The 26,295-nt window shown below is 40.7% G+C and overlaps 6 protein-coding genes across 12 annotated transcripts; 5 read left to right on the plus strand and 1 right to left on the minus strand.

Moving 5' to 3' along the window:
* Positions 1 to 16: 16 nt before the first annotated feature.
* fcf1 (FCF1 rRNA-processing protein) lies at positions 17 to 2,867 on the plus strand. The gene is made up of 8 exons (XM_068339174.1): positions 17 to 80; positions 659 to 723; positions 852 to 923; positions 1,003 to 1,151; positions 1,713 to 1,785; positions 2,177 to 2,264; positions 2,418 to 2,512; positions 2,650 to 2,867. Exons 1-8 carry the CDS (start codon positions 78 to 80, stop codon positions 2,696 to 2,698), a joined length of 594 nt encoding a protein of 197 aa, XP_068195275.1. The 5' UTR covers positions 17 to 77; the 3' UTR covers positions 2,699 to 2,867.
* Positions 2,868 to 3,927: 1,060 nt separating this feature from the next.
* On the plus strand, positions 3,928 to 9,813 carry vash1 (vasohibin 1). 4 transcript variants are annotated; one of them, XR_011038582.1, is made up of 9 exons: positions 3,928 to 4,059; positions 4,450 to 4,736; positions 5,067 to 5,155; positions 5,850 to 5,906; positions 6,212 to 6,286; positions 6,474 to 6,855; positions 7,241 to 7,283; positions 7,412 to 7,521; positions 7,594 to 7,623. XR_011038582.1 is itself a non-coding variant. In XM_068338986.1 (8 exons), the coding sequence occupies exons 2-8, from the start codon at positions 4,527 to 4,529 to the stop codon at positions 7,664 to 7,666; spliced, it is 996 nt and encodes a 331-aa protein (XP_068195087.1). In that variant the 5' UTR covers positions 3,928 to 4,059; positions 4,450 to 4,526; the 3' UTR covers positions 7,667 to 9,813. The 4 variants fall into 4 exon arrangements, 3 of the variants coding, with proteins under 3 accessions (XP_068195087.1, XP_068195089.1, XP_068195088.1); XM_068338986.1 differs by lacking the exon at positions 7,241 to 7,283 and having other exon boundaries at positions 7,594 to 9,813; XM_068338987.1 differs by lacking the exon at positions 7,241 to 7,283 and having other exon boundaries at positions 3,931 to 4,059; positions 4,357 to 4,736; positions 7,594 to 9,813.
* A 390-nt stretch (positions 9,814 to 10,203) lies between these two features.
* Positions 10,204 to 14,645, minus strand: angel1 (angel homolog 1 (Drosophila)). Of its 4 annotated transcripts, XM_068339709.1 has the most exons (11): positions 14,501 to 14,645; positions 13,711 to 13,898; positions 13,014 to 13,146; positions 12,681 to 12,916; positions 12,521 to 12,590; positions 11,993 to 12,435; positions 11,727 to 11,862; positions 11,526 to 11,636; positions 11,380 to 11,407; positions 10,932 to 11,095; positions 10,204 to 10,861 (listed from the first exon to the last, which is right to left on the minus strand). In XM_068339709.1, the coding sequence occupies exons 1-11, from the start codon at positions 14,565 to 14,567 to the stop codon at positions 10,701 to 10,703; spliced, it is 1,737 nt and encodes a 578-aa protein (XP_068195810.1). In that variant the 5' UTR covers positions 14,568 to 14,645; the 3' UTR covers positions 10,204 to 10,700. The 4 variants fall into 4 exon arrangements, with proteins under 4 accessions (XP_068195810.1, XP_068195808.1, XP_068195807.1 ...); XM_068339707.1 differs by having other exon boundaries at positions 10,204 to 10,799; positions 13,014 to 13,898; XM_068339706.1 differs by having other exon boundaries at positions 13,014 to 13,898.
* A 322-nt stretch (positions 14,646 to 14,967) lies between these two features.
* LOC137611474 (leucine-rich repeat-containing protein 74A) lies at positions 14,968 to 18,723 on the plus strand. The gene is made up of 13 exons (XM_068339710.1): positions 14,968 to 15,150; positions 15,320 to 15,489; positions 15,563 to 15,670; positions 15,763 to 15,856; positions 16,025 to 16,074; positions 16,196 to 16,277; positions 16,374 to 16,459; positions 16,526 to 16,720; positions 16,800 to 16,895; positions 17,070 to 17,213; positions 17,337 to 17,441; positions 17,606 to 17,691; positions 18,019 to 18,723. Exons 1-13 carry the CDS (start codon positions 15,021 to 15,023, stop codon positions 18,623 to 18,625), a joined length of 1,953 nt encoding a protein of 650 aa, XP_068195811.1. The 5' UTR covers positions 14,968 to 15,020; the 3' UTR covers positions 18,626 to 18,723.
* Positions 18,724 to 19,083: 360 nt separating this feature from the next.
* Positions 19,084 to 20,832, plus strand: olfm4.1 (olfactomedin 4, tandem duplicate 1). The gene is made up of 5 exons (XM_068339723.1): positions 19,084 to 19,137; positions 19,227 to 19,400; positions 19,494 to 19,706; positions 19,779 to 19,926; positions 20,003 to 20,832. Exons 1-5 carry the CDS (start codon positions 19,084 to 19,086, stop codon positions 20,830 to 20,832), a joined length of 1,419 nt encoding a protein of 472 aa, XP_068195824.1.
* Positions 20,833 to 23,791: 2,959 nt separating this feature from the next.
* Positions 23,792 to 25,491, plus strand: LOC137611495 (olfactomedin-4-like). The gene is made up of 5 exons (XM_068339735.1): positions 23,792 to 23,848; positions 23,921 to 24,088; positions 24,182 to 24,394; positions 24,480 to 24,621; positions 24,698 to 25,491. Exons 1-5 carry the CDS (start codon positions 23,792 to 23,794, stop codon positions 25,489 to 25,491), a joined length of 1,374 nt encoding a protein of 457 aa, XP_068195836.1.
* The last annotated feature ends 804 nt before the right edge of the window (positions 25,492 to 26,295 follow it).

The following is a 26,295-nucleotide window of genomic DNA, read 5'->3' on the forward strand; positions in this document are numbered from 1 at the left end:
TTACGTCACTAGTAATCGCGTCGCTGCACGAGGCGAAGGGAGCCGGTTAAGCTCAGCTGAGGTGACGATTTTTAAACATGGTACGTATCTCTAAACATGTAACAATGAAACCATTGAAACGATTGTCTATATACATGTATGGTTAGAGGAAAATATTCCGTATTCCCGTAATTAGGCGGTGACGGTTTTTTTTTGTTTTGTTAGACGAGTTTCAGAGCTAAGCGAGCTAGTCTCAATACCAGGTATGCTAACTTCGAATTGTTAGCCATAGATATTCATGAACACTGTAATCTAATCTCAGTTATCATAAAATCTCTGGCACAATTCCAGTGAAATTCAGTTGGCATTTGTCTTCCTAAAAAGTTGTGACCACTTATGTTGGCGTTAGCCCGAGTTCGGTTTCAGTGCTTCGTGGAGTCAGCATCACTTTTCCAAATACAGTACTGAATCTCATGTTACAGAAATCATCTCAACATACAGTATAAGCTATCAGAAAACTATGCAAGACAGCGATTAGTTTTTAAAAAAAATTATATATATATACAGTAGCTTGTATCGTGAATAGTGTTCTTAAACCATACATGTGTTGCACCCCTGCTTTCAAACAATGGGAACTATTGATTATAACCAGTTTGTCTGCTTTTATTGTTTAATCCAGGGGAAGCAGAAAACAAGAAAGTTTGCAGCAATGAAGAGAATGATTAGTCTGAAAGATCAAAGAATGTAAGTTTTGGTAGTTGCTAAGAAACATGTTACGTCACTGACGCTGTTGTAATGAGACTGTTCTCATGAGAAAATCTTGTTTTTGGATGTGCAATCTCTCTTACTAATTTTTTGTGTTTGTTTTCTAGAAAGGAGAAAGACCGTGCTAAAGCAAAACAAAAAAAGAAGAAAGATCCCTCAGAGCTGAAAGAGAGAGAAGTGTAAGATGACCACTCAAAAGTATTAGTTGAATTCTGACTGACTGATGGATTCTTACCTTTATTTACTTAACTTTTGCAGGTCAAAACACCCATCGTGCCTGTTCTTCCAGTACAACACTCAACTTGGTCCACCATATCACATTTTAGTTGACACCAATTTCATCAACTTCTCAATCAAGGCCAAGCTGGACATTGTTCAATCTATGATGGATTGTCTATATGCAAAATGTGAGTACTAATACCACATGATAAGTGTTAGTGAGGATCCATCAAGCTCTGAGGAATCTGGACATCTGTATAGGGTTTGAACACATTTCATCTCTCATTCAAAAAGCTTCTTCAGTCCAAACTGAGTGGTGGGGAGTACAGACAGTTAAACTCTTCCTAGGTTTCTAACACATTGAAAATTATTAAGTTAACTCAAAAGCGCTTCCAAGGATACAAGTAAATTTTTGCCTGATTGGGTGTGATGTTAATCATTGACATGAACAGGATACCACATAAGGAAAGTAAATAATTCTGGTCCTCAGTGACTGTATCGATCAAATAGATTTGCTTCTGAGTCAACTAGAAATGTCTTACGGACTCCTGGAGTTTAGATACACTGTATTTGTGTTCTCCACCAAGACTTTAAACCCAAAACAGAACTCCAGTGGCATCAGATTCATTCTTCACAGATTTCTATGACCTGGATGACTGAGAATCAACAACGTATTATTTAAGATAAATGTCTTAACGTTTGATGGAACGTTATAGCCTTAACACAGGATATTGTTTCACCTGATCTAGGTATCCCATACATCACAGACTGTGTGATGGCCGAGATTGAAAAACTTGGGATGAAGTATAGAGTTGCTCTCAGGTATGAACTACTGAATGAAAAGTGGAACTGGAGGCATGGATGGATGGATTCTTTTCTTTTTTTTTTTATAGTACTATTTCATTCATGACATTCCCTGGCTAGAGGGACATATGTGTTTACCCATAGCTGTCCATTCATCCATTTTTGATAGGATATGGTGTGTTCACATCTCAATGCCGGACAGAATTCAATTAAATTGTATATGATTTGTAGCTAAATGTGTACATCTCATAACTGGTTTCTGCAATTTACTTATTTTTACGATCTGGGACTACTGGGAACTTAAATGATTTTCATGTCAGTTTGCTTCAGCTTTAGACTTTTTCCTGTTGCTGAAAAACATCAATATTTTGACACAAAGTTTCTTATTGTTCTTGCTTTGTTGTTGCAGGATAGCCAAGGATCCGAGGTTTGAGCGCCTGCCTTGCACACACAAGGGAACATATGCTGATGACTGTTTAGTACAAAGGGTAACTCAGGTAATGGGCTTTACAGTATATGTCTGTGTAATAAGATGTACAGTATACATATGTTCACTTTAATGTGCACCTTATTTTGTTGCGGAAAGAACCTTTTCAGCAAACTACTGTATGAGTTTTGGAACTTAGAATTTCATAAACGTATTTTCACAGCACAAGTGTTACATCCTGGCTACAGTGGACAGAGATCTAAAGAGAAGGGTCAGGAAGATTCCTGGGGTGCCCATCATGTACATCTCAAACCACAGGTAACATTTCTCTGTTTTAAACTCAGATATGTGGCTGCTTTTTATGTCTTTTTTTAAATGTGAAATAGAAACTTACCAAGCACCTAATTCATCAAAAACGCTGCTTTACTGGTTTTCTTGTTTTGTGTTTCCTGCAGGTATAACATTGAAAGGATGCCTGATGATTATGGTGCTCCAAGGTTTTAATATTTCTACAAATGAGATGGACCTGTAAATAGATTGATGTTTCCATTTTCATTTTCTGTACAATATGTCAAATATACTAAATTTTTACTTTTAATTTTGTGAAGATGGGTTGAGTTTGACCTAAGTGCAAATTTCTTTAAGTTTTGTAATTGATAAATTACATTTTGTTCAGAGAATAAATCAGTTGTTGAAATGCACGTCATCTTCAGTCTCAAGTTTGTCCAACAACACAGAAATAAAGAGATGCTTATGAGAAAAATAGCACTTTAACATGAGAAACAGAACCTATTTTCCAAAGTTGTCTGCTTTTATTGTATATTTCAATTTGTGTGTAACAAATCAGAATTGCATGAATGTGTCAGTTTGAATAGAATAATGAGCAGAAATGATGCTCTAATTGTTACATACCCTCAGGAACCGAATAAGATAGAAAGTCAAGGGAGAAGGCCAGTGTAAGACAGATATTTTCTATCCTGAGATATTTTTGCACATATCCAAGGAAACCAGATAAGATAGACAGACAAAACAAAGGGCATTACATTCAAGGAGGCAAGGGGATAAAAATTAGATACAACATTGATCTTTAAAAAACTAGGTCAAGATTAAATTTTCACTTTCATACTTTTCTTAGGTACCCATCTCTGAAATCTCATGACAAATAGAATGCACCAGCTACATGTTGGATCATGGGTCTTTCATTAAATGACGACCTATGAAAGTAGGTCTGGGTAAAATTTTGAATTCAGGGGTGTTGCAGTCTCTGTCTTGTTTATTTTTAACAAATGATGGCAGGAGAAGAACATGGGTGTCTTAAGATTCTCAGATATCCAGATCATGGCAGGTCTAAGTTTAATAAAGTTGACTGAACCGTGAAAAGCGTTAAAGGGAAAATATCGGAATTCATACCACACATAATAGCAATCATCACTTTGCTGTTTAATGTAATTAAACGATGGAAACCTGCCTTGATTATTTTGTTGTTTTCATATTATCTTCAAGAAGTGTCTGCAATAAATGTGCTTTTGTCCGTCCTCGCATCACAGCACCCAAATCGACCCTTAGCATTGAAAATCGAGGTACTTGAACGCGTTGTGGCGGTGCTCAGATTGACATCATTCCAGAAGAACCTGAACGCAGCATTTGTAGCGGCTGTGATCAGAGCGCGCATGCGCAGTGGACGGAGATCTGGGAGTGTCTGAGCGCTGCTGGACGTTAATATTCCAACCGCAGTCACTGAGTCCAGGAGCATCCGCATCCACAACGACCCGGCTCACTTTGAGGAGATTGTTTGAGATTGACGTTTTTCACAAGTGCGGAGAAGGTGGAACTGTAGAAGAGCGGTGATTTACGGGATAATTCCGGTATGAATGACCTCTAACGATGCAGGGAATTAGTAATTTATCAGACTTAATTGTCTGAAGCGTCCGTCTCCTTACTGTGATTACTGATAACTGATGACAGTATTCAGCGGTGTTGTCGTATCGATAGGCTGCACCTCTAGACCCGGTGTTTAATCTATCAGCGGATGTGTGATTGAGGGGTTTGTGGTCAAGCAGATTTACCCAAAGAGCTGAATATATATAAAAAACCAACAAGCAAAATACTAAATCAAAAATTTTTTTTACATCACTTTTGAAATGAGCGGTGCATGAGTACAGCAGGTCCGATTAAGACGCCACAGCATTGAGCCCCACTCGGAGACTCTGGGGGTCACTACCTGCTGGGTGTCATGAGTTGGCCATCTGTTGTAGGAACCTACTCAAACCTGCGAGCAGATTGACCGGCACTAAGTCAGTCTGGACTCTGTTGGCCGCCTGGTGGGAGAGGAATGCTGAAGGCCTCTGAGGACAGAGAAGAGGAGCAGGAGGATGAAGGTGAAGAGGAGCTGAGGGAAGGAGGGGTCCTCTTCTATGTCAACAGAGGGGGGCTCCCGGTGGATATGGAGACTTGGGAGAGGATGTGGCGACATGTGGCTCGAATACACCCCAACGGTGAAGCTTTGGGGGGACGCATCCGAGGTGCCACCGACCTGCCCAAGGTAATAAAGTCAGACCCTGCAGCTGATTACACATGAGAGGAGAACCTGGTCCTCCTCAAGCCCCTGGGGATCGTTCAGACAGTTTTAAATAGTAAATCACCATGGTTATTTTGTTTGCATCTGAATGCTCCGGATGGTTTATGCAGAATAATGGAGCTTCTTATTCTGTTCTCACGCCACTGGATAAAGAGCAGTTAAGACGAGAGTCTTGTCTTTTTACAATGTTGGCTGGTGAAGAGCACCAAGGTCACACAAGACTGCGTTCTCCAGCTGCAATGAGTATCCGGATGAATATTGGTGATGCAGCTGTTTGCATGCTCTCCTCCACAGATTCCAGTACCGAGCGTGCCTACATACCAACCGAGCGCCACCATCCCACAGCGTCTGGAAGCCATACAGAAATACATCAGGGAATTGCAGTATCCTTTGAGTGACATGTGGGCAGTGAACTTGGAGTACTGTACTTCTTTTTTTTTTTTTAAATGATATCGTCTAAAAGCGTATTACACATTGGTCGTACTCAAATGGGTGTAAACTGATGTTTACTATCTGTATTTTACTAATCCTGCTGACCCACTGGTTTACAAACAGACAGGCCAGCAGAAAGCAGAGCTACGGTCGATGCTATGTTAAGCTTGAGATTCATACATAACTAGAACCAATGCAGTCACAGACTGCAACATCCCGCAACACCCATGAATTCAAAGTTTTACCCTGATCAACTTGCATAGGTCAAAGATCAAAGCTAGTGCTCTGACCTACTGTCATAGATCAAAACACTGGCCTTCTCCCTCGTCTTTCTATCTTACCTGGTTCCTGAGTGTACAAAAGTTGAAATTGGACCTTGAGTTATTTTTCTCAAGGTCATTTTCTCATTTTCATCCCTTTTGCTGCCCGACTAATTGTGCTTTTAGTTTAATCTTTCTATCTGCAACGACTGCGAAGATATTAGGTGGACAAGTGAACGGACAGACGAACACACAAACGCTGACAATTACAATACATTAACGCTTTGAAGCGGGATGTAACTTTGAATATCACTAAGAATTTAATGTAGAAAGGACTCTCCTCTCCGCTGCAAGTAGATGTTATGACCTAAACTGTGTCTCACAGGTACAATCACACGGGTACACAGTTTTTTGAAATCAAGAAGAACCGGCCTCTGACTGCGTGAGTACATGCTTTTCTTTTATCTGGTAAAGATGGTCCGTGATAGACAGAGCCTCACGGCAGAGACCACCAGATGCCAGTAATAACGTTTGTTAGAACATAAACACAATTTCTTCAATCCCTTTATTGGATTTAATAGCAATGATTTCATTTCCCTCAGCTCAGGGAGTGTGTCACTGTTTTACTGCATGTAACCAACCCACCAACAGTGTGTTTGTGTCATTTTTGTCTCACACTTTTTTATACTGGAGTCTTGTAGTGACTAGTAACCCATAGGATAAGTCTTGTTCAACCGTTCTCCTCAGGTTGATGGACGTCGCTAAAGAGATGACACGGGAGGCTCTGCCAATCAAATGCCTGGAGGCAGTGATCCTTGGGATGTATCTTTATCGCAGTAGATCATGGAGGATGTTTTATATGTTTAAGGTTGCTTTGTTGTGTTTCATTGCTCTAGCAAATAGGTAAGCGTCATTAATAGTTCATTATAGGATTTTTTTTGTTGCCTTTTTTAAAAATTGCTCGAGATTCAGTGAGTCACAGATCAAATATCCTTCACTGACCATGCAGTTATCTCACCAACAACATGCCGGGGGTGGAGCGCTTCCCCCTCAGCTTTCAGTCTCGGTTTTCAGGGAACCACTTGCACCACATTGTGCTAGGAGTCCACAGCGGGGGACGTTTCGGCGCGCTGGGCATCAGCCGGAGGAAGAACCTAATGTTCAAGCCCCTGGAACTTCGGACGCTGATGGACTTGGTGCAAGAATTTGAAGGAGCCTACAGGGGGTACTACCACACTCTGCGCAAACTCAGGATTGGTCAGTACGTATCCCACGACCCTCACAGTGTGGAGCAGATAGAGTGGAAACATTCAATACTAGACTTGGAGAAGCTGACAAAGGAGGAGTTACGGAAGGAGCTGGATAGACACACCCGAGACATGAGGCTGAAGGTACGGCACGGTAGTAGAGTTTTTAGAATCTATGTGAAAGTCAGTGTAGGGAAACTGTAATCTCTTCTCAGCAATTTCTTTAAAATATTTTGCGCATTTAAAAGACTTGTTTTGCTGCTTTGGCCAGAACAGGCTGATGGAGCTCATCCGCTCATCCAAGATCGATGACAGTAATGAGAAATATAATTTATCCTCTGTAGACGGGCAGCCCTTATTAGATTTCAGCTAGTGTGCTGTGCCACGCAGTGACACTGAGTCTGCTGTTTGAAGAGTGCTTTTTCTTAAATGATGCTCTCATCACCTCTCATGCTATCATAATGAGGGTGTCTGATGCTGAGGTCAGTGTGTTATCAAACTAATGTGATGGCTTCATTCTGCTGTGCAGTGATTCATTTGTGGCGCTCTCAGACCATCAGCTGATCTTTACAGTAAGTGCAAGGTGGCAGAGAAATTCAGAGATTTCAGCCAGTGATCCTGTGGCGGGACCTGAGCATAGTCAAATCGCCTGTGTGTCAAGCGTTTTAAATTGTTGTTTTTTTGTTTTTGTTTTTTTCAGATAGGAAAACCAGCACCACCCTCCCCCACCAAAGACAGGAGAAACTGCACTGGGTCACCTCTCAGAGGACCGAGCAGCCCCGTACGTCGGATCAACCAGGCTGAGAGACGGTATGATTGTCCAAATAGTAATGTTCTTGTCTGAAAACACAACCACTGATGTGATCTGTTTGTTGGTTACAGACCCACTGGAGAGAAGAACACTTTGGAGCAGAAACCATCTGCAGATATGAATGGTTACCAGATTCGAGTCTGAGGAAGAACTCACATGGTATCCCACAGGTGTATCATGGAACTGATGTTTTATTCTTTATTCACGGGCCTAATCTCACATACATTGTGGGATAGGTCACCAGCAACCTTCAAAACAGATGCCTCATTCAGCATCCCCCATGTCTGCTTTATGAAAGACGTTTCTTGGTTTTGCACTGGGGATGTAAATTGGTGCTGGTAATGTTTCTGAACTGTAAAAGAAGGGGTCAATGTGCAGTACTTCATAGATATTTTTATTTAGTAAGTGTTTTTAAAACTCAACAAGAATTACAACTCTTCCCTGATGCTCTGCTGCTGAGTGTAAATGTGCTCCTAGACATATCATGGGTTTCTGTGGTTTTATGTTCAGCAAACGCTCTCAGATATCGTCTCTGCGATATCATCGTACTTTAAGTGTACAAATACAAGTACTGTAACTTTTAAACCCACTTAGGCTCTGCTGGGCAGCAATTGCTTGTGTTGTGACTATTTTGCAACCACTACCCTCGTGCCTTTTAAAAATATGAGATAAAAAAAAACACTTTTTATAGCCTTTATTATTTTTATTATCATTATTGTTGAAGAATTAAAAGTATTGGAATATTTGCTCTTCCCAAAATACTGAAAATGAAGGAAAAAATTTGTGATATTTAATATCCAGATGCTAATTTGTTTAGCGTGCTATGTGCGTATGGCAATGCTTACCAACTGTGGGATTGAATACGCAATATATAGTAGTGTATGTAATTGTATTTGTTAACTGATGAGAACCATGAGTACATTTCTCATGAATCAAGACTATCTAGATGATTATGGCAATCCAGCTGACCTTAACTACAATTAGGTGTAAAATAATGACAAGTCTGTTTATTTTTACTGTATGACTGCTTTATATTTAAGGTGGGGTTTTTTTGCTTTTATTTGTAGCAACTATCCAATATTTCACTTGCCTTAGGTGGTATCCATAAAACTGACCTCCATGTAAAGTTGAATTTGTTTCAGGCACTTTTATCTGTATTTTTGTATTTTTTTATTCTCCACTGGGTCACTTGATATTTACTACACTTGAATGTGTTGCCGTGCCATCATTTTGATGTATGCAGTACTGTAGGTGTTGTGCATTTTCATGTTCCGTAACACAGTTTTGTCCTTTACAGTTTTTCACAGGATCACAATAAAAGCTCAATTGCATTGTCACAGAACTGTTTTCTTATTTGCTGTTGTGCTGATGGGTTGTTTATAACTTAATGGTTATTAGTTATGTGGGCTGAACAGATGCCAGGTAATCAACCAATTAATTGGTGCATTTATCTTGTTTTCAGGAAAAAGATTGGCACCAGTTTTTTTCAGCAGTGTCCTCTGCTGAAGGCAAATGACAAGAGTGAACTCGAGATTTTACACTACACAATAGGTTTAAACAAATGAAACCGCATGCCAAGAACTCCATAAATGGAAAGACTGAACCAGTGTGCAGCATAAGAGGCATTCAAATGACTCGTTCAGTGGGACATTGTGTTAACATTGTTCATCTCATAATTTGTCAAACCTCAGAAGCGTATGAGAACCACATTCACTAACGTCAGTCTTTATTATTCCATTCCCCATACTGGTGTGGCTTGGGCAGCACATGCTGCAGTCGCTGATGTAATATTTGTAGTATGCCAGCAGTATGTGCTCTGATCGCGGATCCTGTGGTTTATAGGATCCCAGAGTAGCTGGATGGAAGTTTAACCCACAGCCTAGCCATCAGCTAATACAGCTTAATGGCTGCAGCATTCGATGAAAAGCTGTCAGCAAGGAAGCACTTTCATCCAAAGGCCAATAGCTTAACTCTGACTCATGTTCCAACTTAAACATCAAGTGTGAGAGTGGCCGGTTTGAGCTCCTTGTAATACGGGTTTGTTAATGTTGTGGCAGTTGCCGTGGCTATGAGGAGACTGAAGATAGTATAAACAGATTCCCATCCTTCCTTCCTGTAGATTCCAGATGTTAAACACTTTGTCCACGGATGTTTGAAAGAGAAACAGAAGGCAAACTGGCCTGTTGGGACAAACAAACCCGACCCACTTCATTTGATGCTACAGAGACAGTTGCCAATATCAAATTTTGTGCGTTATGAATACATTATAGGATATATTTTATAAGCAAACAGAATTGTCTCCACTGCCATTCTACAGCCCACACACACACACACGCACACACTATCTGCCTGAGTCCAGTCACACATCAAGACACTACGTACATCAAGAATTCATCCATGCATCAGTCATATACACACACACACACACACACACACACACACACACACACACACACACACACACACAATCTTCAGAGGGCCTCAGTATAGTACAGTGGAAATCACATTTGGGGCGCTATCTGAACGCTGGACTGGGCAGGACAAACAGACACACATCAGTGGTACTGATGGATGCATTTGACTGTGCTAAATTATCAACCAAGAAAACTGCCACGACACCTCAAGAGTGGAGGCTAAAATTGTATTTTCCCTGACATGTTTAAGAGAAAACAATTAGAAAGTAATGCAAAATATTTATTCAATATTTTTACCATCTGAAAAAAAAAAAGAATTTCTTGGCTCCAGCACCCCACAACAGTGTTCAAGCGGGTTGAGAAAATGAGTGAATAAATGAACATTTTTAGAGACATACAATTCTCAACTGAAAATCAGATCCAAAATAAGTAAAAAAACAAAACAAAATTTAAAAAAACCCACAACAACACAATGACCACAACATCAAACTATCACACAAATAAAAGTTAAAGCAGGTCCTCATTTTCAAACGAGCATTACAGCATCATCTGTACTAAAATCTACAACCACTCACGGATCACTGGCATCCATTACTGTTCTTTTGAAATTTTAAATTGCCCAAGTGTCACCTCTACTCAGTTAGAAAACTGTGATGCTTTGATGACAGATGTAAACACATATATGGAACTCACCTTAACAAAAAAGAAAAAAAAGTTTGAAAATTCTGTGTCTCTCTGTCTGACACTGATCTGAGCTGCACCAGTCATGCAGCATTCAGATCCACCTGAAATTTGGCAACAAGACTGAGATGGTCAGAGGGGAATATATCGTTGGGAAGACCCCCCATTGACCACAAGACATCCTGTGACAGGAGGGAGACAGAACCAATCAGCTTCAGACCCTCTCTCACACAGTCAGCACCACCTAAGAAACAAACAAATATGTATTCTATAGTAGCAAACACTTTGCGAAGATTGTTCTTTATGTTAAGTACCTTTAAGACGAGAGGTAATGGTGCGCCTTGGGTTGTAGAAGATGTAGTCGACAGTAGCTCCCACTTCAGAGTGCAGAGACGTGACTTCTGGACTTCCAGAGCCTGGAAGAATGTGTTTGTAGACCGACTCTAGGTCTAACCGATGACGAACAGTGTGTCTAAACCTGCAGCACAAAATTAGGACTAAAGTCATATCTAGCTTTCAACTGATTAATTCACCTCTTAATATCTTACTTTGTATTTTACATATTTACCAGGTAAGTGGCATGCAAACTAGCTGAATAACCAAACAGATAAACATTAATTTTTTTATATTTATTGAAAGGTAACCTGAAGATCAGTGGTGATTATTGTGACTGAATTTGCTTCTGTGAAACAACACTGCCTCCTGATGCTATTTCCTGTTTTTAAAACAGGCCAAGATGTTAAAAACTGCATATTGACCAACCTTTTATCATAAGTTTCCCTTGAAGCATCTGTGAATAAAAATGAAGAACATCCAAATATTCAAACCAGTGCATTCAGAAAAATTCTGTGACTCAAATGGTGAAATAACCGTAACTGATGCTGTGGTTGTGCATTGCAAGGCTGCACCTGGTGTGTTGTCGGTCACCCCTGGGATCAGCTCCAGGTCAAGGGGACGGACAAATGTAGCTGGACAGAAGCGCAGCTGTAGCAGGAATTCATGACTGTATTGATATTTCCCTGCATGTAGTAAGTGCATAAATTAATCACAAAAGACTAAAATACAACCATCGTATTTGTGGATCAGGATTAGAACAATGAAAAACTGACCTAGTTTCTGACTCTTTAAAGCGTCCTGACCCGTCACGTACTGGCAGTTGTCACTGATTCCCAGACAGCTTGGCCACAGGGGAGCAAAAAGTCTGTAACAATGGGTTTTATGTGACAGGTCCTCTTGACCTGAAACCTGTCAGACATGAATTAATGCGGAGGTTTAAGAAGAGAGAATTCCTGCAAATGTTTCTGCAGAAAACAAAAATGTACTATCTATATCAATTTCTAAGTATGTGGAGGAATCCATGTAGTGTTACACTCACCATCCAAGCCGGTAGACCCTGGAAGTAGAGCTCACCGGTAGTGATCAGCTGATATAGAGGCATGTGGGGGACAGAGTTAAAGTCCCCACACAATATAAGGTTACAGTTTTCACCTTCGGCCTTACAGGATTGCACCACTCTGTCTATTTCTGCTAACATTATGGCTAGCTGTGCTAGCTTCACCTCACCCCTCCTGGGGTTGAAGAGAAGGTGGGTGTTGGCCACGCAGAGGGGTGAGCCAGTCGCCTTGACATCTGAACCCCTCATTAATACCGGCCGAAGCAACAAAACAATTCCCACATTGTGCCGGTCCAGCAGCTCCGTTTCAGGCCTGAAGAACTCCAGCGGCGTCACCGATATCTCAGAGAAGGAACTGCTAAGATAGCAAGTCGCACAGCCGTCTGTCTTGGTCCCTGTACGACGCTTGTACACACATTTATAACCTGGAGCAAAAAGATGATATTATATATGTAATATGTTTGTCATAACATCTTCCACAACAGCTGCAATGTGAGACAAATGACTAACCCATCTCAGACAGGGCTGGACACAGTTGCTCGTGATAGTGGTTCTCTTGAACCTCTTGGAGACACAGAATCTACACAAAGGACATGAAATCAATCTTAGCAGACACATGATTAAACATAAAATTCAGGCACTGTAAAGTCTAACTGTGTGTTTTACTCACATCTGGTGTCCACTTCAGTATTTCCTCCAGTATTACGTTGCAGCGGTAGTTCCAGTCTAGAACCTCCAGGGGGCAGTGTGGGTAGAGATCCTGGTGGTCCTCTAACAAATCCTCTGCAAGAATGTTGTAGGACATGACAGTGAAGTCCATTGAGGCCTTTGTGGATGGGACGGGCGTCCGGGCAGGGTCTACTGCAGGTGCACTTTCATCACTCTCCTGCCACACTCTCCACTCAACTGAGGGCAAAACAAACATCCAATAGAACCAGCTCTATACTGAGATAAGTCAGTTTAGACAAATTCCCCCACCATTGTCAAAAATTTTGATTCTCACCTTCCATGTGTGCAGTCGGATTTATTTGAGGGTAATAACTCATTGTAGGAAACTGCCAGAGTGGATACTGGACTTCGTTTGCCAGGCCAGCTCCTGCAGGAAAGTGCCAGCTAGTTTGTGCGTCATGTCCCTCCTTGTTGGAGACATGGGAGGCAGTGGTCATCTTAGCGCTACTGCCACCATGCATCTGATCATATTCATCCCAGAACTCAATGACCTCAGATGTAGCTCCAGCTGACATCACTGACTCTTCCACAGTTGGTGTCTGTATGGGTTCCTGTCCTACAAAGGTAGTTCTTTGTGTACTGGGCTCATCAATAATTATTGGATCTTGTGTATTTGGCATCTTAATTTTTTTCTGCACTGCATAATAAGTGCTGTCTGCATTGCTGTTTATTTGTAGGCACTTTGATTTTGCTATTAATTCTACCTCTGGATTTGTGTCCTCAGAAGAAAAAACACATTCATCGTTGAAGTTTAGCTTCAAATGAAACACGTCAGGTTGAACTATTTCCCCATCCCGTTGCTTGGGACCTTCTCTCTCTTGCTTATTTCCACTGATCGTTACTGCTTCTCTCTCTTTCACTGCAGGTTGCACCTCACGCATCCCTAAGGCAGCCTTATCTTCCACTTCTTCATGCTGGACAACCATCAGCCGTTCATTTTCAGCAAGAGGCATTATATTGCCTTCATTTACCATGCCTGGTTCGTTCATCCTTTTCTCTATCCTTTCTTTCTTTTCTCCCAGCGTCCCACAGCTTGGATCGAGCGGCTGGTCCAGCGGAGTTGTCTGAGCCTGGGTGAACCTTTGGATTGGAACGGTGTCACCATCCCACACTGTTGTGCCATCAAACACTGCAGGAGGGCTATCCTTCTTCGAGGACTCTTTAAAGACAATATTAGATAATATTAGATAGTTTTATACTAAGCAATGCCAAATGTTACTCATGTAGATTATCATTCATCCAGAATACAGGTTAATAATTAATTAAAAACTGAAGTTTAGTTGCTTGTTACACTTATAACACAGAAAGATATTAACAACTTTTAACAACAATATAAAAATCTTACCTTACTCAATACAACGTAACTAAAAAAATATAATAACAATGACACGTGGTACGGTCGTGACGTCACAAGAGACGTCGAAAAAGGTGCGAGCTAAAAATAATTGAACTGGCTCTAACACGTTTTCACAAGCTAAGACAGCACAATTCACCATTTTAACAAGGAAAGGTAAACATCGTGTCACACCGGACAACCACGAGAAACATCCCATAACGAGTTTGCAACCAAATACAAGTTTGAATTCCAAACTTGACGTTGCGACACAGGCTGCTCAGGCAGCGGCGAGCTAAAAATATAACGTTAGCAAAACCTAGCTCCTAGCGGCTACGTGAGTCAAATACACGCATAACTTTGAATCAAGTAAAAGTTGCTCAGAAGACCCTGACACGGACAATTCCAGACGTATTTGCCAGATTTACCTGCGAGTCGACTGCTCAGGTAGCGTGATAGCGGGTAGAGCACATGAAATAACACTGTGCCAATCATGTTGCCTTACCTCGGTGTGCGCATGCGCGGTACGGAGCCGCGGCTGGAGGACTGGGGTCGTCAAAAGTCACAAATGAATTTGACTCATGAATTATTAGATTTTTATTTCTTTTAATCTGGCAAATCTAAAAAAAAAAAGAGAGAGAAGCAAGCTAGATGATATGATAGTAAAAAAAAAATTATTTACAAATGTTTATTTTACATCCAACAATTTCACATCACATTACACTATATATTATTCTGGTTATGTTTTTTAGGCTTGCTAAAACTACCATGCTTGTCACCACACTGAGACATAAATTTTTAATGTCCATAGACATGACACATTACCTGAGAGGTAGAATTACATACTGACCAGCAAAGGCCTCTTTCATTTCTGAGTGTTAGCCCAAACAGAACACACAGGAACCTGTAAAAACAAATAAGAAAAGCTGTTCCCTTTATTTCTGGGACATGGCTTCAAACGAGTTTTCAGAGCAGACAAAAATGTTTGAATCCCTCTGCTTAAAAGATGATGATTGCTTCTCCATAAATCAACCGGAAGGCATTGAGAATGAGTTTGGCACAAACTTAAAGACAGTCGGTAAGTACAGTACTAATTAATTTCTGGATTCATTTTTGGCTAGATACCCTGAAATAATGCAGCTAAATGTCTTTACCAAGTGTTTTCGTGACTCATAAATTAATTGCTTTATGAAAAAACACCGGCCCATATAGTGGTGCTCATGTTCAATGGGTTTACTTATTTACAGAAAAAGCGGAGAGAATCAAGAGGACATCTGAACTGTACCTCAAGGCCTGCAAATTGGTGGGTGTGGTGCCAGTCTCATGCTTCATAAAAAATCTTGATTCTACAACCTTGACCCTCAACCACTATGGGCTGGGACCATTAGGCTGCAAGGCGCTGGCTATTGCTTTAGTGGTAAGTTTAAAATGCAAATGTGGTACCAAGGATGAACGAAACAAAACATTTTACACTTGTTCGTTCTATTTAGTCTGACATGCATATAAGCAAGCTGGAGCTGGCAGACAACCACATTAAGGATGAAGGAGCCAAATACCTTGTGGAGATGCTGAGGAGCAATTTTACTATTCAGCATCTGGTATGTCGCAGACTCAACACTAGAGGGCGCAAGTGTTTTACTTGAATTTTTTTGGTGATGTGTTCATGGACCAGTTTCTCTTTTGCTTTCAGGACTTGTCCAATAACCATCTTAAGTCCGCAGGGGCTGAATGTGTGGCTAAAGTCTTGCCTGTCAACATTTCATTAAAATATCTGAAAGTTTCTGGTAAATTTTATATCAACAACATTTAATAACAGCAGAGTGACACAAAATGAAAATTCAGTCATGCTAATGGTGGTTGTTGGGGCTGACACAGTGTTTAGGATCAATGAATTTAACAGCATCAATAGCAATAAAATGTACTTTTTGACATGCTGTATTTTGTCCCAACAGGAAATGGATTTATTGACGACGATGCCAAGTATTTTGCAGATGCCCTTTCTGTAAGTGATTGATAATTCAAGTAATCCACACACACTTTAGCTGTGGTTCTATTAGCCATAACTAAAAGTTATTATTTGTTTTCTACGTCAGTTATCATGTCACTGATATTTTTATGTTTAGACAAATTCTAGAATAAAGGAAATAGATCTGAGCCATAATGAGTTTTGTGGAAAAGGAGGGGAACATTTGGGACTCCTGCTTGGTACGGTAAAATTCACTCTACTAGATGTGACCGAGTACATAATTTCACTCTATGAACATAGAAAACAGCTTTTATTAGAGCTTACCTTTTGTGCAGCAAACAACGAGAGTGTCGAGCTTCTGGATCTCGGCTGGAATCACATCCGAATGAAAGGGGCCGTAGCTTTTTGTGCTGGACTCAAGGTATGAAAATAATTAATTTGGCTACTGATTATTCAACAACAAAGTGATCATTTATTCTGTATCTAGGTGAATATGATGTTAAAACATCTTGACTTGTCATGGAATGGTTTTGGGAATGAGGGTGCCCTGGCCATTGGAGAGGCATTAAAATTCAACAACACTCTTGTGCACCTGAACCTCAACAATAACCGTATCACCAATGAGGGCTTGGGCATGTTGTGCAGGGGTCTTGAGTTCAATGACACACTCCGAGTCCTACTGGTGGGTGCATTTCTTTTACATGCATTGTGGCTCCAGGTTCCTTTTTTAAGTGATGTTTGGTTTTCTTTCACTGTTGCAGCTGGCTTACAACTCTTTAACAGTAGAGGGAGCGCTGGTCTTGATTAACGTGGTGAAGAACACAACTAAAACTGCCTTAGAGGAGATAAACATAAGTGTGAGTTATATGACATGTGTCACCTTTGCTCTTTCGTGCCATTTGGCCATAGTTCAAACAACATTTTCATAAATAAAGATATGTTCCTATGAAATAAAGCACAATAAACCTTATCTAATCTGACTACCTCATTATCAGCAGCATTCTTTTCAAAACTTTTTTTTAACTGTGCAGAACGTCTTGGTTAATGAGAACTTTATGCATCTGCTGGAGGAGACTTGTCAGGAACATCCTGATCTGGATGTACACTATGGAGGAATCGGAGGATTCATTGCCAAGAAACCACCAAAACGTGTCGATCCAATGAAAGTCATTCAGGTCTGTTTGGTACCGAATGAGATGTTTGCAGATCATCATTTCATATAAAAATCTAAGCTCATATTTATCCATATTGTCTTATTTGTATTTTATTTTGATGTCATCCCTGTCCATTTTTTGAAGGATTACTTGGATCAACGCAAACTACGTCTGTGGGATTTCTTCCGGAACATTGACAAAGATGGTACCATGCGAGTCCAAGTTGCAGAGTTCAGGAAGGCAGTGCAGGTTTCTAGATTGATTGATGTATTGAATCATTGTAAGGGTATTGTTGTTTTCAAAAAGTGCTTACAAAACAGCATGAAATTGTCCGGTGATATTGTACATGAGGAGCTTGCTCCATATTGCAGCAGACAGTAACCTGTTGCCTCGGTCCTGTGAATCCTCCACAGCAATCGACTATTCCTTTGGATCGACACCAGATTGAGGAGCTGATTTACAGACTTGATCGGGACCAGACAGGAATGGTGGACTACAGGTGAGCTTGTCTGCTGTTTGCTCAGATGTACCTCCTGAAAGACTTCACAGAGTAGGCCTGTCATTTGCGAAGGTTTATGGTTGAAAAACATTGAATAATGTCATTGCTGTGACTTTTTTACAATCCCTTTTACCGTGGGTTGAATGATGGTGTAGTTGAACCGGATGTGTTCTAGTCATGACCTTGGGTTTTGGCCAGACTTCACCTTACATGATGCTTTCAAATGTCATAAAGGAATGATGTTTGTATTGGCACAGAGAGGTCAGCACAGTAAATTACAGCAGCAAAGTTTGACCCCACAAGTACTCAAAGTCATTTTATGTGCAGGGGACTTGCTGATACAAGGAAGCAGATGATGAGGGATCACCGTCGCCAGCTGAGGAAGGTTGAGTCTCGTCAGAAGAAAGAGAAGCAGAAGAGTGACCGAATTCTCAAGACCTTCCAGAGTGCAGTGGAGGCAGTGACGCCACACGGCTCTATAGTCATGTCACCCGGAGGTGTCAAAGAGGACTCAAGTGGCCCTCAGCATTTCTCTGCTACCCCTCTGAGCTCGTGGCACCACATTGTCATGTCCCACAGCAGTCGCTATTCTGTCTCTATGAGCAACGAACATGTCCACCTGCCCATGTTGGGACGCACCACACCTTACCGTCCCACCAGTTCCCCAGCAATACGCTCATACTCTCAGCCAAACTTGCTGGATGCGTCCCCTCGCTCCTCTCAAGGAAAATCTGTCTCTGCCCATTGCGTACGCTCCAATCCAGACATGGGTCGTGGCAAATTTAGCCTCACTGCTAACCAGCTGACCAGGTCCAGGCCTGCTCTCCATGACAAGCCGCCAGAGGTTAAAGTCAGAACCAAGAAAATGAAAAAAAAGAAAGCAGTGAAACATTTGGGTAAAGGCCCAGAGAATCCTAAACAAGCTGTTAAGTGACAATCAGACTGTTATTTTTATAGATATTTTACAAGGAAGCAGATGATGATGATGATTTTATCTGACATTGTCAGCTTGCTTGTCATCAACAAATTCAAAATAAAGAGATTTAACTCATATATTCAGCTTTTGTCTCTCCATTAATGTCTCATCCAGTTGCTACTGATTGTGTGACACATAAGAGGAAGCAAAACATTTCATAATGCATGGGAACTCTTTCAGATGATAGACCCACCCAATAGTTAATGAATACTAATACATCCACAAACATTAATTCATTCAAACAATAAAATTTTTCATTTCTGTTTGCTGAAGATAACTCTTTTACATCTTGACGTGTGCTCTACCAACTATTCTGTGAACCGTGACAGGTGCTGCAACATGCCGGATTTTAATTCAGGCTATATAACCCCCTTACGTCCACCACCGTCAAGCGAAACAACTCTGACTGCACCAGAATGATCGTCGCACTGCATTTCTTAGCACTGCTGAGCTCCACGATGGCCTGGGGGGTATACACAAGACTTAAATGATCTAATTTATCTGAGAATCTCAGAGACAAAAGCTGATCTGCTGCCTGTTGTGACGCTTTGTTTTTCAGCGTGTAGGCCTCATGAGTGAGAGCAGAAATGGGACCATAGGTGGAAGTGGAGGTGGGGACAGGTGCACTTGTGATGTCTTCTTGCCCAGTTCTACTTTTCCTGTCAGGGACCTGGTGGTGGTGGAGCACACAGCAGCGGAGATCTCACATAAATTGGACCTGGAGATGGGCAAGGTACTCAAACTTATTAGAATCACGTACAGAGACGTACATATATTCTAATCTGACAAAAAATAAACTAACTAAAAATACATTTTTTACCCTCAGTTGGAAGAATACGAAATCAAGATGACAGCATACGTGGAAAAGATATTAAAGTTGTCCGTGGAAATTGAAAAAATGGAGAAGAATCCCAGTGACTACAATGATGTCGACTTTGATGATGTGAAAGTGGAGATTAAACAAATGGAGGCTCTGGTTAAAGAGCTGCAGGTCTCCATCAGTGGCTCCACCACCATCTTTGAGTCTCTGCGTGTTGAGGTAAGTCTTGTTAAATACAGTCACTGCATCAATTGGGAGGGTGTGATGCTAATCCTCCAGCGTTTTCTTCAGATCACAGTAATGGATGAGGACCTCACCAGGCTGGAGAAAACCTATGACAAGAATTTGGTTCTGGTGACACGCAGGGAGTACATCAAGATACAACTACAGCTAGAGGAGTGTGAGAGACGCCACAATGAGCTTTTCAACCCCAACATTGGTAAGAACACATTCTTTGTCTAATTCCAACCCCTCTTTGGAACCAGTTGACATGTTCTCTCTTTCGCTGTCTGCAGGGTCTTGTGCTCACACAGGTATCATCAAGGTCAGCAAGCCTATTGTAAGCCACCTGAATGCCCATCTCAATTCTGGCTACAAATTTGGAGGATGGGGCAAAGATTCCAAGCCTGTTCCCGATAGAGAATCCATGTACTGGTACTCCGGGTACACCAGTGGTTCCATTGTTGACATTAGGTTCTACACTAACTACAAAAACCTCATCTTGAGAAACCACTTCCAGCATCATAACTTACACAGCAGCTGGATTGGCACAGGCAACAATTTCATAATCCGAGATAACACCCTGTATTATCAGATTAACAGCCCATTTGGGCTGGCCAAATTGAATTTCACCACCATGAAGTATGAGTCCAGGGTAATTGCGGGGGCTAGCACCAGATTCTCGTACTCTAGCTCCATCAATCAGAATTTTGACTTTGCCGCTGATGAAACTGGTCTCTGGGTGACCTACGCTACAGAGGAGTCCGGCGGCCGTTTAGTCATTGCTAAAATAGATGAGGCTTCTTTTGGGGTTGAGGATGAATGGCAAACTAGTGTTTATAAGCCAGGAGTGAGCAATGCCTTCATGGTGTGTGGCGTTTTATATGCAGTCAGGACAGTCGACATACAAACCGAAGAGTTGTTTTACATGTATGACACTAAAACAAAAGAGGACAGCTACATCAGTGTTCCCTTTGAGAGGTTCCAGGACAAATTTTCTAACCTGGATTACAATCCGACCGACCAGAAGCTCTACATGTACAATGACGGCTACTATGTTAACTACCATCTGTGGTTTAACCACACAATTGAAGCCACTGCTGAACCGTCACTTCTCCTGAGCTGAATAATTAACTGAGGTCTGATAAATGACAAGATCATGAAATATCAGTGATTTCTGTCTCATATCAAGTTTTTCTGTGGGGTTAAATAGTGCTTATTCTATCCTACTTGACTACTAATAAATCATCTCAAGCATTAAAAAAGAGTCTTAAGTGTATTGTGTCTTTATATACATCATTGTAAATGACTGAAAATAAGAGTATAACTATGATCGATTCACTCCTTTCACATACTCATTTTTTGTACATTATACAGTATTGATATAAGTAATATAAAGACTAAAGTGGAAAAATCACCCTGCTACTATTTACTGTATCCATATTGTTGTATTTATACAAGTATGTTCAGATGTATATGGAAGAAATATTGACTTTTTGAAAAGCACAAATTTACAAGATAGATAAGATTCTGGATCACATTTAAATGAGTTAGGTTCATGGTGGCGTTTGATAGATAGATAGATAGATAGATAGATAGATAGATAGATAGATAGATAGATAGATAGATAGATAGATAGATAGATAGATAGATAGATAGATAGATAGATAGATAGATAGATAGATAGATAGATAGATAGATAGATAGATAGATAGATAGATAGATAGATAGATAGATAGATAGATAGATAGATAGATAGATAGATAGATAGATAGATAGATAGATAGATAGATTAATCCCGGAGGAAATTGCATATATCCACTGCTCAGGCATTAAATAACAAATAATACTGGATAAACACCAGGAGAAAAGGAAACATTGACATCACAGGACATACCACAAGACATACATTACACTAACAGACAGACACATGCAGCACTAACAGGACTTATATACTAAACTATAACTAAAATATAAACAGTATAAAATTTAAAAATATTACAGTATTAAAATATAAACAGTATAAAATAAAATCTTAACAGTATAAAATTGAATTAAAATATAAAACAGTATAAAAAATAAATAAATTATATATATATATATATACAACAGTATAAAATTAAATTTAAATTAAATTAAATTAAATCCATATTCAACCCCGTGCTGACCTCGCCACCTCCCCCCCGCTCCTCCTGAGAGAGTCATTGTACCCCCTGATGGCACGGGGCACGAAGGAGGACCTCAGCCTCTCTGTGGAGGCGCTGTGTGACAGCAGTCTGCCGCTATGCATCCTCATTTTCACACTGAGATGCTGAAATAAAGTGGGGCCACCACTGATGAAAACATTTATGCAAATACCTCCAGTTATTCCAGACATGAATTAATTATCCACTGTCACGGTTGGGCGCGGCTGTGCTGGTGTGTGGCAGGGAGAGAGGCCAAACTTGTGGGTGGAGATTCGGCTCCAGACCTGTTGGTCCTCTCCACACCTGAGGTTCATCCCCACACTCATTACTTGTCTTCACACGTGAACTCGATCGTGATGATGAACATGAGGCTTTTTAAGTCATGTTTGTGTCAGAGCTCTTTGTTGGTTCGTTCCTAAAGGTTTTTTTTCCTGGAATCTGTTCCTCTGGTAGTTTTTCTTGAAGTCTTGCCTGTTAGTTCTGTTTTGTTCCTGTCTTGTTCTGCCTGAGTTTTTTGTTTTGATTAAATCATGGACAAAAGCTTTGCCTACGGTGTTCTGCATTTGGGTCCATACTCCTCCCATCGTGACAATCCACTAAACCTTGGGAATTCTGAATAAATACTATTGGCTGTCTGAAAATGATCTTACCTTTAAATTTCTTACAAAATCATCCGGGTTGAAGCAGTCATGCAGGCAGGCAGAAGGCATGAAGCAGGCAGATTCTTGGATCTTTGGTCATTTTGACCCTGTTTATCCTTGCTTTCCATTGATCTCCAATCTTTCCAAAAGGTATTTTGAAGAAAGATAGGTTCCTATCTTTGTGTTTAAGTCCTGTGGTGTTCGAAAAAAAACATTCACCGCACAGGTAACCACGACTTTATCGGATTTATCGCTCTAGTGATCGTATTGTGCTGTAATGGCTGCCCTGACTGATGAAGCGACGGGTGTCGCCGATGATGTATGACCCCACGTGATCCCCGCTGGGGAGCCTCATTACCGAAGCTGCTGCAGCGCAAATTTTCAGGTGTCCTGACCACAGGGATGACGCCAGACATCAGGAAAATTTTTTTTTAAATTTCTCATAAATATAAAAAAAATACATATCACTTTAAAATGAGTTTCCTATACTTTTAATATTAATAAATTATAAATCAAGAAAAAATCTCAGTGTCATTTTATAAAAACTACACATCATTGGTGCCTGCTTTAGAATGGACCTTTGAATTCTTGTGTCTATGAACCAATGCATACAATTCCAAACACATTTAAAATTATGTAAACCTGTCACACAATCAATAACAATCTTTTCTGCTTGCGTCTTGTGATTCAATATTCATTCATTCATTCATTCATCTTCCAACCCACTTAATCCACTGCTTCAATATTTTACATGCATATTTCCTTCTCTGTGATGTTGTTAAAAAGCACAACACAAGTCACATGCATGAGATAATGCAGATAATCACGTGGAGTAGGAAACAACACGTAAAACAATTTGACCCCTTCATACCGAACACAAGACAGATCATGTCTGGTGAAAACAACAAAAATATGATCCATTATGTCTGTTTGGAATAGATTACATCCCTTTAATTATACATCCTGAAACACTGCCTACCTGTTAATATGAGGCACCTAATCTAAAAGCCACAGCCAGAACAAAGCCATTCAAAAATCCTGTACAGATGGCATCTTTCACATCCACATCCTGGATTTAGTTCAACCTGAAACAGTGGCTTCCTCAAAAGTCATTGTGAGAAAATAGGGGCCATAATAAAATAATAAATTATAACTATGGGAATATGAAATGTGTCCATGATGGCGTAATAAGGGCTGTCTTTAAAAACTCATGACCAAACTGCCACAAGGACAGAGGAAAGAAGTGAAGTGACACACGATGCTGACCATTCTGCTGCTGCTTCTACCAGCCTTCGGTCCTGCTTTGGCCTGGACTGTAAGTAACCCATAATTTCTTTAATAACACAATGGTCATTGTCATTATTCACAAAAATTGGGTGTTTTACAGCCATTGGAGGATTGGGAGTCTGGCAATGTGACTGCATCAGTAGGAGACTCAGGTCAGTGCATTTGTCATGTCAATCTGCCTGATATCATCTTCCCTGCCGACCGAGTCCAGCACATGCAAGAAATTAGCAAGGAACTGACCCTGGAAGTGGAAATTCAAATGAAAAAGGTGCATTTATACTGGTTCCATGGCTTAAACAAAGTAAAGGATAACTAGAGCTGTGACATCATCACAATGACAAATTCTTCTTCGCTCTTTTAGATTGTTGTTTATGGTGGTAAACTGGAGGTTTACTTGGAGGAGCTGTTGGACCTGACAGTTAGAGTGGCCATGTTAGAGACCAATCCTGATAGTTACATCAAACTAGACTTTGAGCTGCTCAGGATTGAGCTGAGAGAGTTTGAGGCTCTGGTGTCTCAGCTCAAAGAATCCCTCAACTCCTCCTCACCCATGTTTGACAGTCTGTACACTGAGGTGAAAGAGTTTAACTTAACTATTTGCAAAACTATTTGTTTTGAGTTCAAATATTACATTTAAATTTGGATTTTTTCCCCCCCAGATTCACAACATGACCCTTATTGTGAACCAACTGGAGACATACGACAAGAGCAATCTGGACGTGATCCGTATTGAATTTGCTAAGTTGCAGAAGAAGCTTGAGGAGTGCCAGAAGGACCAGGAGCTGATCAAACCAGATATTGGTAAGATGACTTGTCAGAGGTTTGTGGATAATTGTAAAAAGATAATGGTAATTGAATATTTGTATTTTCTTTCCAGGCAACTGTAATAACACAGGAATCTTGAGCATTACCAAGCCAATGGTGGTCCAACTTAATGCTCATTTGAATCCAAGTTATCAATATGGAGGCTGGGGTAAAGACTCCAAGCCTGTCCGAGGCTATGAATCAATGTACTTCTATGGTGGACACACCAGTCCAAATCTCAATAACTTCCGTTTGTACTCTGACTACGGGAATCTTCTTCTGAGGGTTGCATTCAAATCCCACAGTACACCAAGAGGCTGGGAAGGTGCTGGCAACAATTTTATCATTCATGGTAACACCATATATTACCAGCTAAACTCACCTTTCAGCATGAGCAAACTAAATCTGACCAACTCTAAATACGACTACAGAGTGATCCCAGCTGCTAGTCAGAGGTTTTCATACAGTTATTCTAGCAATCAGAACATGGACTTTGCAGCTGATGAAAATGGTTTGTGGGTAATGTATGCCTCAGAGGAGAGCAAAGGTAAAATTGTCGTCGCTAAAATAGACGAGAAGTCCTTTGGCGTTGAGGACGAGTGGAGTACTGGTGCGTTCAAGCAGTTGGCTGGAAATGCTTTCATGGCCTGTGGAGTCATGTATGCCACTAGGTCTGTGGATCTGAACACAGAGGAGATCTACTACTCTTACAACACCCAGACCAAGGAGGAAAAACATCTCAATATTCGCTTCCAGAAGTTCCAAGAGAAATACAGCAACCTGGACTACAATCCCACCGATCAGAAGCTGTACATGTACAACCAGGGCTATTACGTGTCCTACAATATAAGGTTTAACAGAGAGTGATTCCTTCTGTCTGTGACAGGCTGTATTGTGATTAATACGACTGGTCTACATACTGTAACACATGCTGTATCACAGAGACTTTTTTTACTCTCTTTTCCTGAATAAAATCAAACTGAAGCATTGAAATGGTGTTATTTGATTTCCTTAGGTATAAATAAAGCTAAAACCAAATTTTACACACACACACACACACACACACACACACACACACACACACACACACACACACACACACACACACACACACACACACACACACACACACACACACACACACACACACACACACACACACACACACACACACACAAACATACACACAGTTCATGTTTTACAAATAAATGGATAATATGTAAACTTAACAAAGGCATAAGGTATGGACAGAGTAGTTAACCTAAAATATATGTACTAATGTTGAGATGTGACGTGGAGCCAAAGTGGAGATGGCAAATGCCAAACAACAGGCATGTGATGACATGTATGTCAGGTTAGACCCTTTCGAAGGAGAGAGAGAGCTCTACAGGTTGACCAGACAGAGGGACTGAGATAGGAAGGACGTGCAGCAGGTTAGGGTGATTAGGGATAGAGATGGAAATGTGTTAACTGGTACCAGCGGTGTACTGGGTAGATGGAAGGAATACTTTGAGGAGTTGATGAATGAAGAAAATGAGAGAGAAGATAGAGAAGATTATGCAAGTGTGGTGCAAGCTGTGGCGACCCCTAAAGGGACAAGACAAAAGGGAAGGAAGATACGTGCTAGTGTCATTTGATATTAGGTTGAAGAGATTTATAATTCAAACCGAA

This window comes from Antennarius striatus, chromosome 17, assembly GCF_040054535.1.
Source record: "Antennarius striatus isolate MH-2024 chromosome 17, ASM4005453v1, whole genome shotgun sequence".
Classification (NCBI taxonomy): domain Eukaryota; kingdom Metazoa; phylum Chordata; class Actinopteri; order Lophiiformes; family Antennariidae; genus Antennarius; species Antennarius striatus.

Coding starts and splice junctions, on each gene's coding strand:
- LOC137611474 (XM_068339710.1), top strand. CDS start 15,021: ATGGCTTCAAACGAGTTTTCAGAGCAGACAAAAATGTTTGAATCCCTC. Junction 15,490..15,562: donor CGCTGGCTATTGCTTTAGTG/GTAAGTTTAAAA, acceptor CGTTCTATTTAG/TCTGACATGCATATAAGCAA. Junction 17,442..17,605: donor AGTTCAGGAAGGCAGTGCAG/GTTTCTAGATTG, acceptor AATCCTCCACAG/CAATCGACTATTCCTTTGGA.
- fcf1 (XM_068339174.1), top strand. Junction 1,152..1,712: donor GGATTGTCTATATGCAAAAT/GTGAGTACTAAT, acceptor CACCTGATCTAG/GTATCCCATACATCACAGAC. Junction 1,786..2,176: donor AAGTATAGAGTTGCTCTCAG/GTATGAACTACT, acceptor TTGTTGTTGCAG/GATAGCCAAGGATCCGAGGT.
- vash1 (XM_068338986.1), top strand. CDS start 4,527: ATGCTGAAGGCCTCTGAGGACAGAGAAGAGGAGCAGGAGGATGAAGGT. Junction 6,287..6,473: donor GAGGCAGTGATCCTTGGGAT/GTATCTTTATCG, acceptor CTGACCATGCAG/TTATCTCACCAACAACATGC. Junction 7,522..7,593: donor ATCAACCAGGCTGAGAGACG/GTATGATTGTCC, acceptor TGTTGGTTACAG/ACCCACTGGAGAGAAGAACA.
- olfm4.1 (XM_068339723.1), top strand. CDS start 19,084: ATGATCGTCGCACTGCATTTCTTAGCACTGCTGAGCTCCACGATGGCC. Junction 19,707..19,778: donor TTGAGTCTCTGCGTGTTGAG/GTAAGTCTTGTT, acceptor CGTTTTCTTCAG/ATCACAGTAATGGATGAGGA. Junction 19,927..20,002: donor GCTTTTCAACCCCAACATTG/GTAAGAACACAT, acceptor CGCTGTCTGCAG/GGTCTTGTGCTCACACAGGT.
- angel1 (XM_068339706.1), bottom strand. CDS start 14,567: ATGATTGGCACAGTGTTATTTCATGTGCTCTACCCGCTATCACGCTAC. Junction 11,408..11,525: donor GGTGACCGACAACACACCAG/GTGCAGCCTTGC, acceptor TTTTATTCACAG/ATGCTTCAAGGGAAACTTAT. Junction 11,096..11,379: donor AGGGAAACTTATGATAAAAG/GTTGGTCAATAT, acceptor TTTGTGCTGCAG/GTTTAGACACACTGTTCGTC.
- LOC137611495 (XM_068339735.1), top strand. CDS start 23,792: ATGCTGACCATTCTGCTGCTGCTTCTACCAGCCTTCGGTCCTGCTTTG. Junction 24,089..24,181: donor TGGAAATTCAAATGAAAAAG/GTGCATTTATAC, acceptor TCGCTCTTTTAG/ATTGTTGTTTATGGTGGTAA. Junction 24,395..24,479: donor TTGACAGTCTGTACACTGAG/GTGAAAGAGTTT, acceptor TTTCCCCCCCAG/ATTCACAACATGACCCTTAT.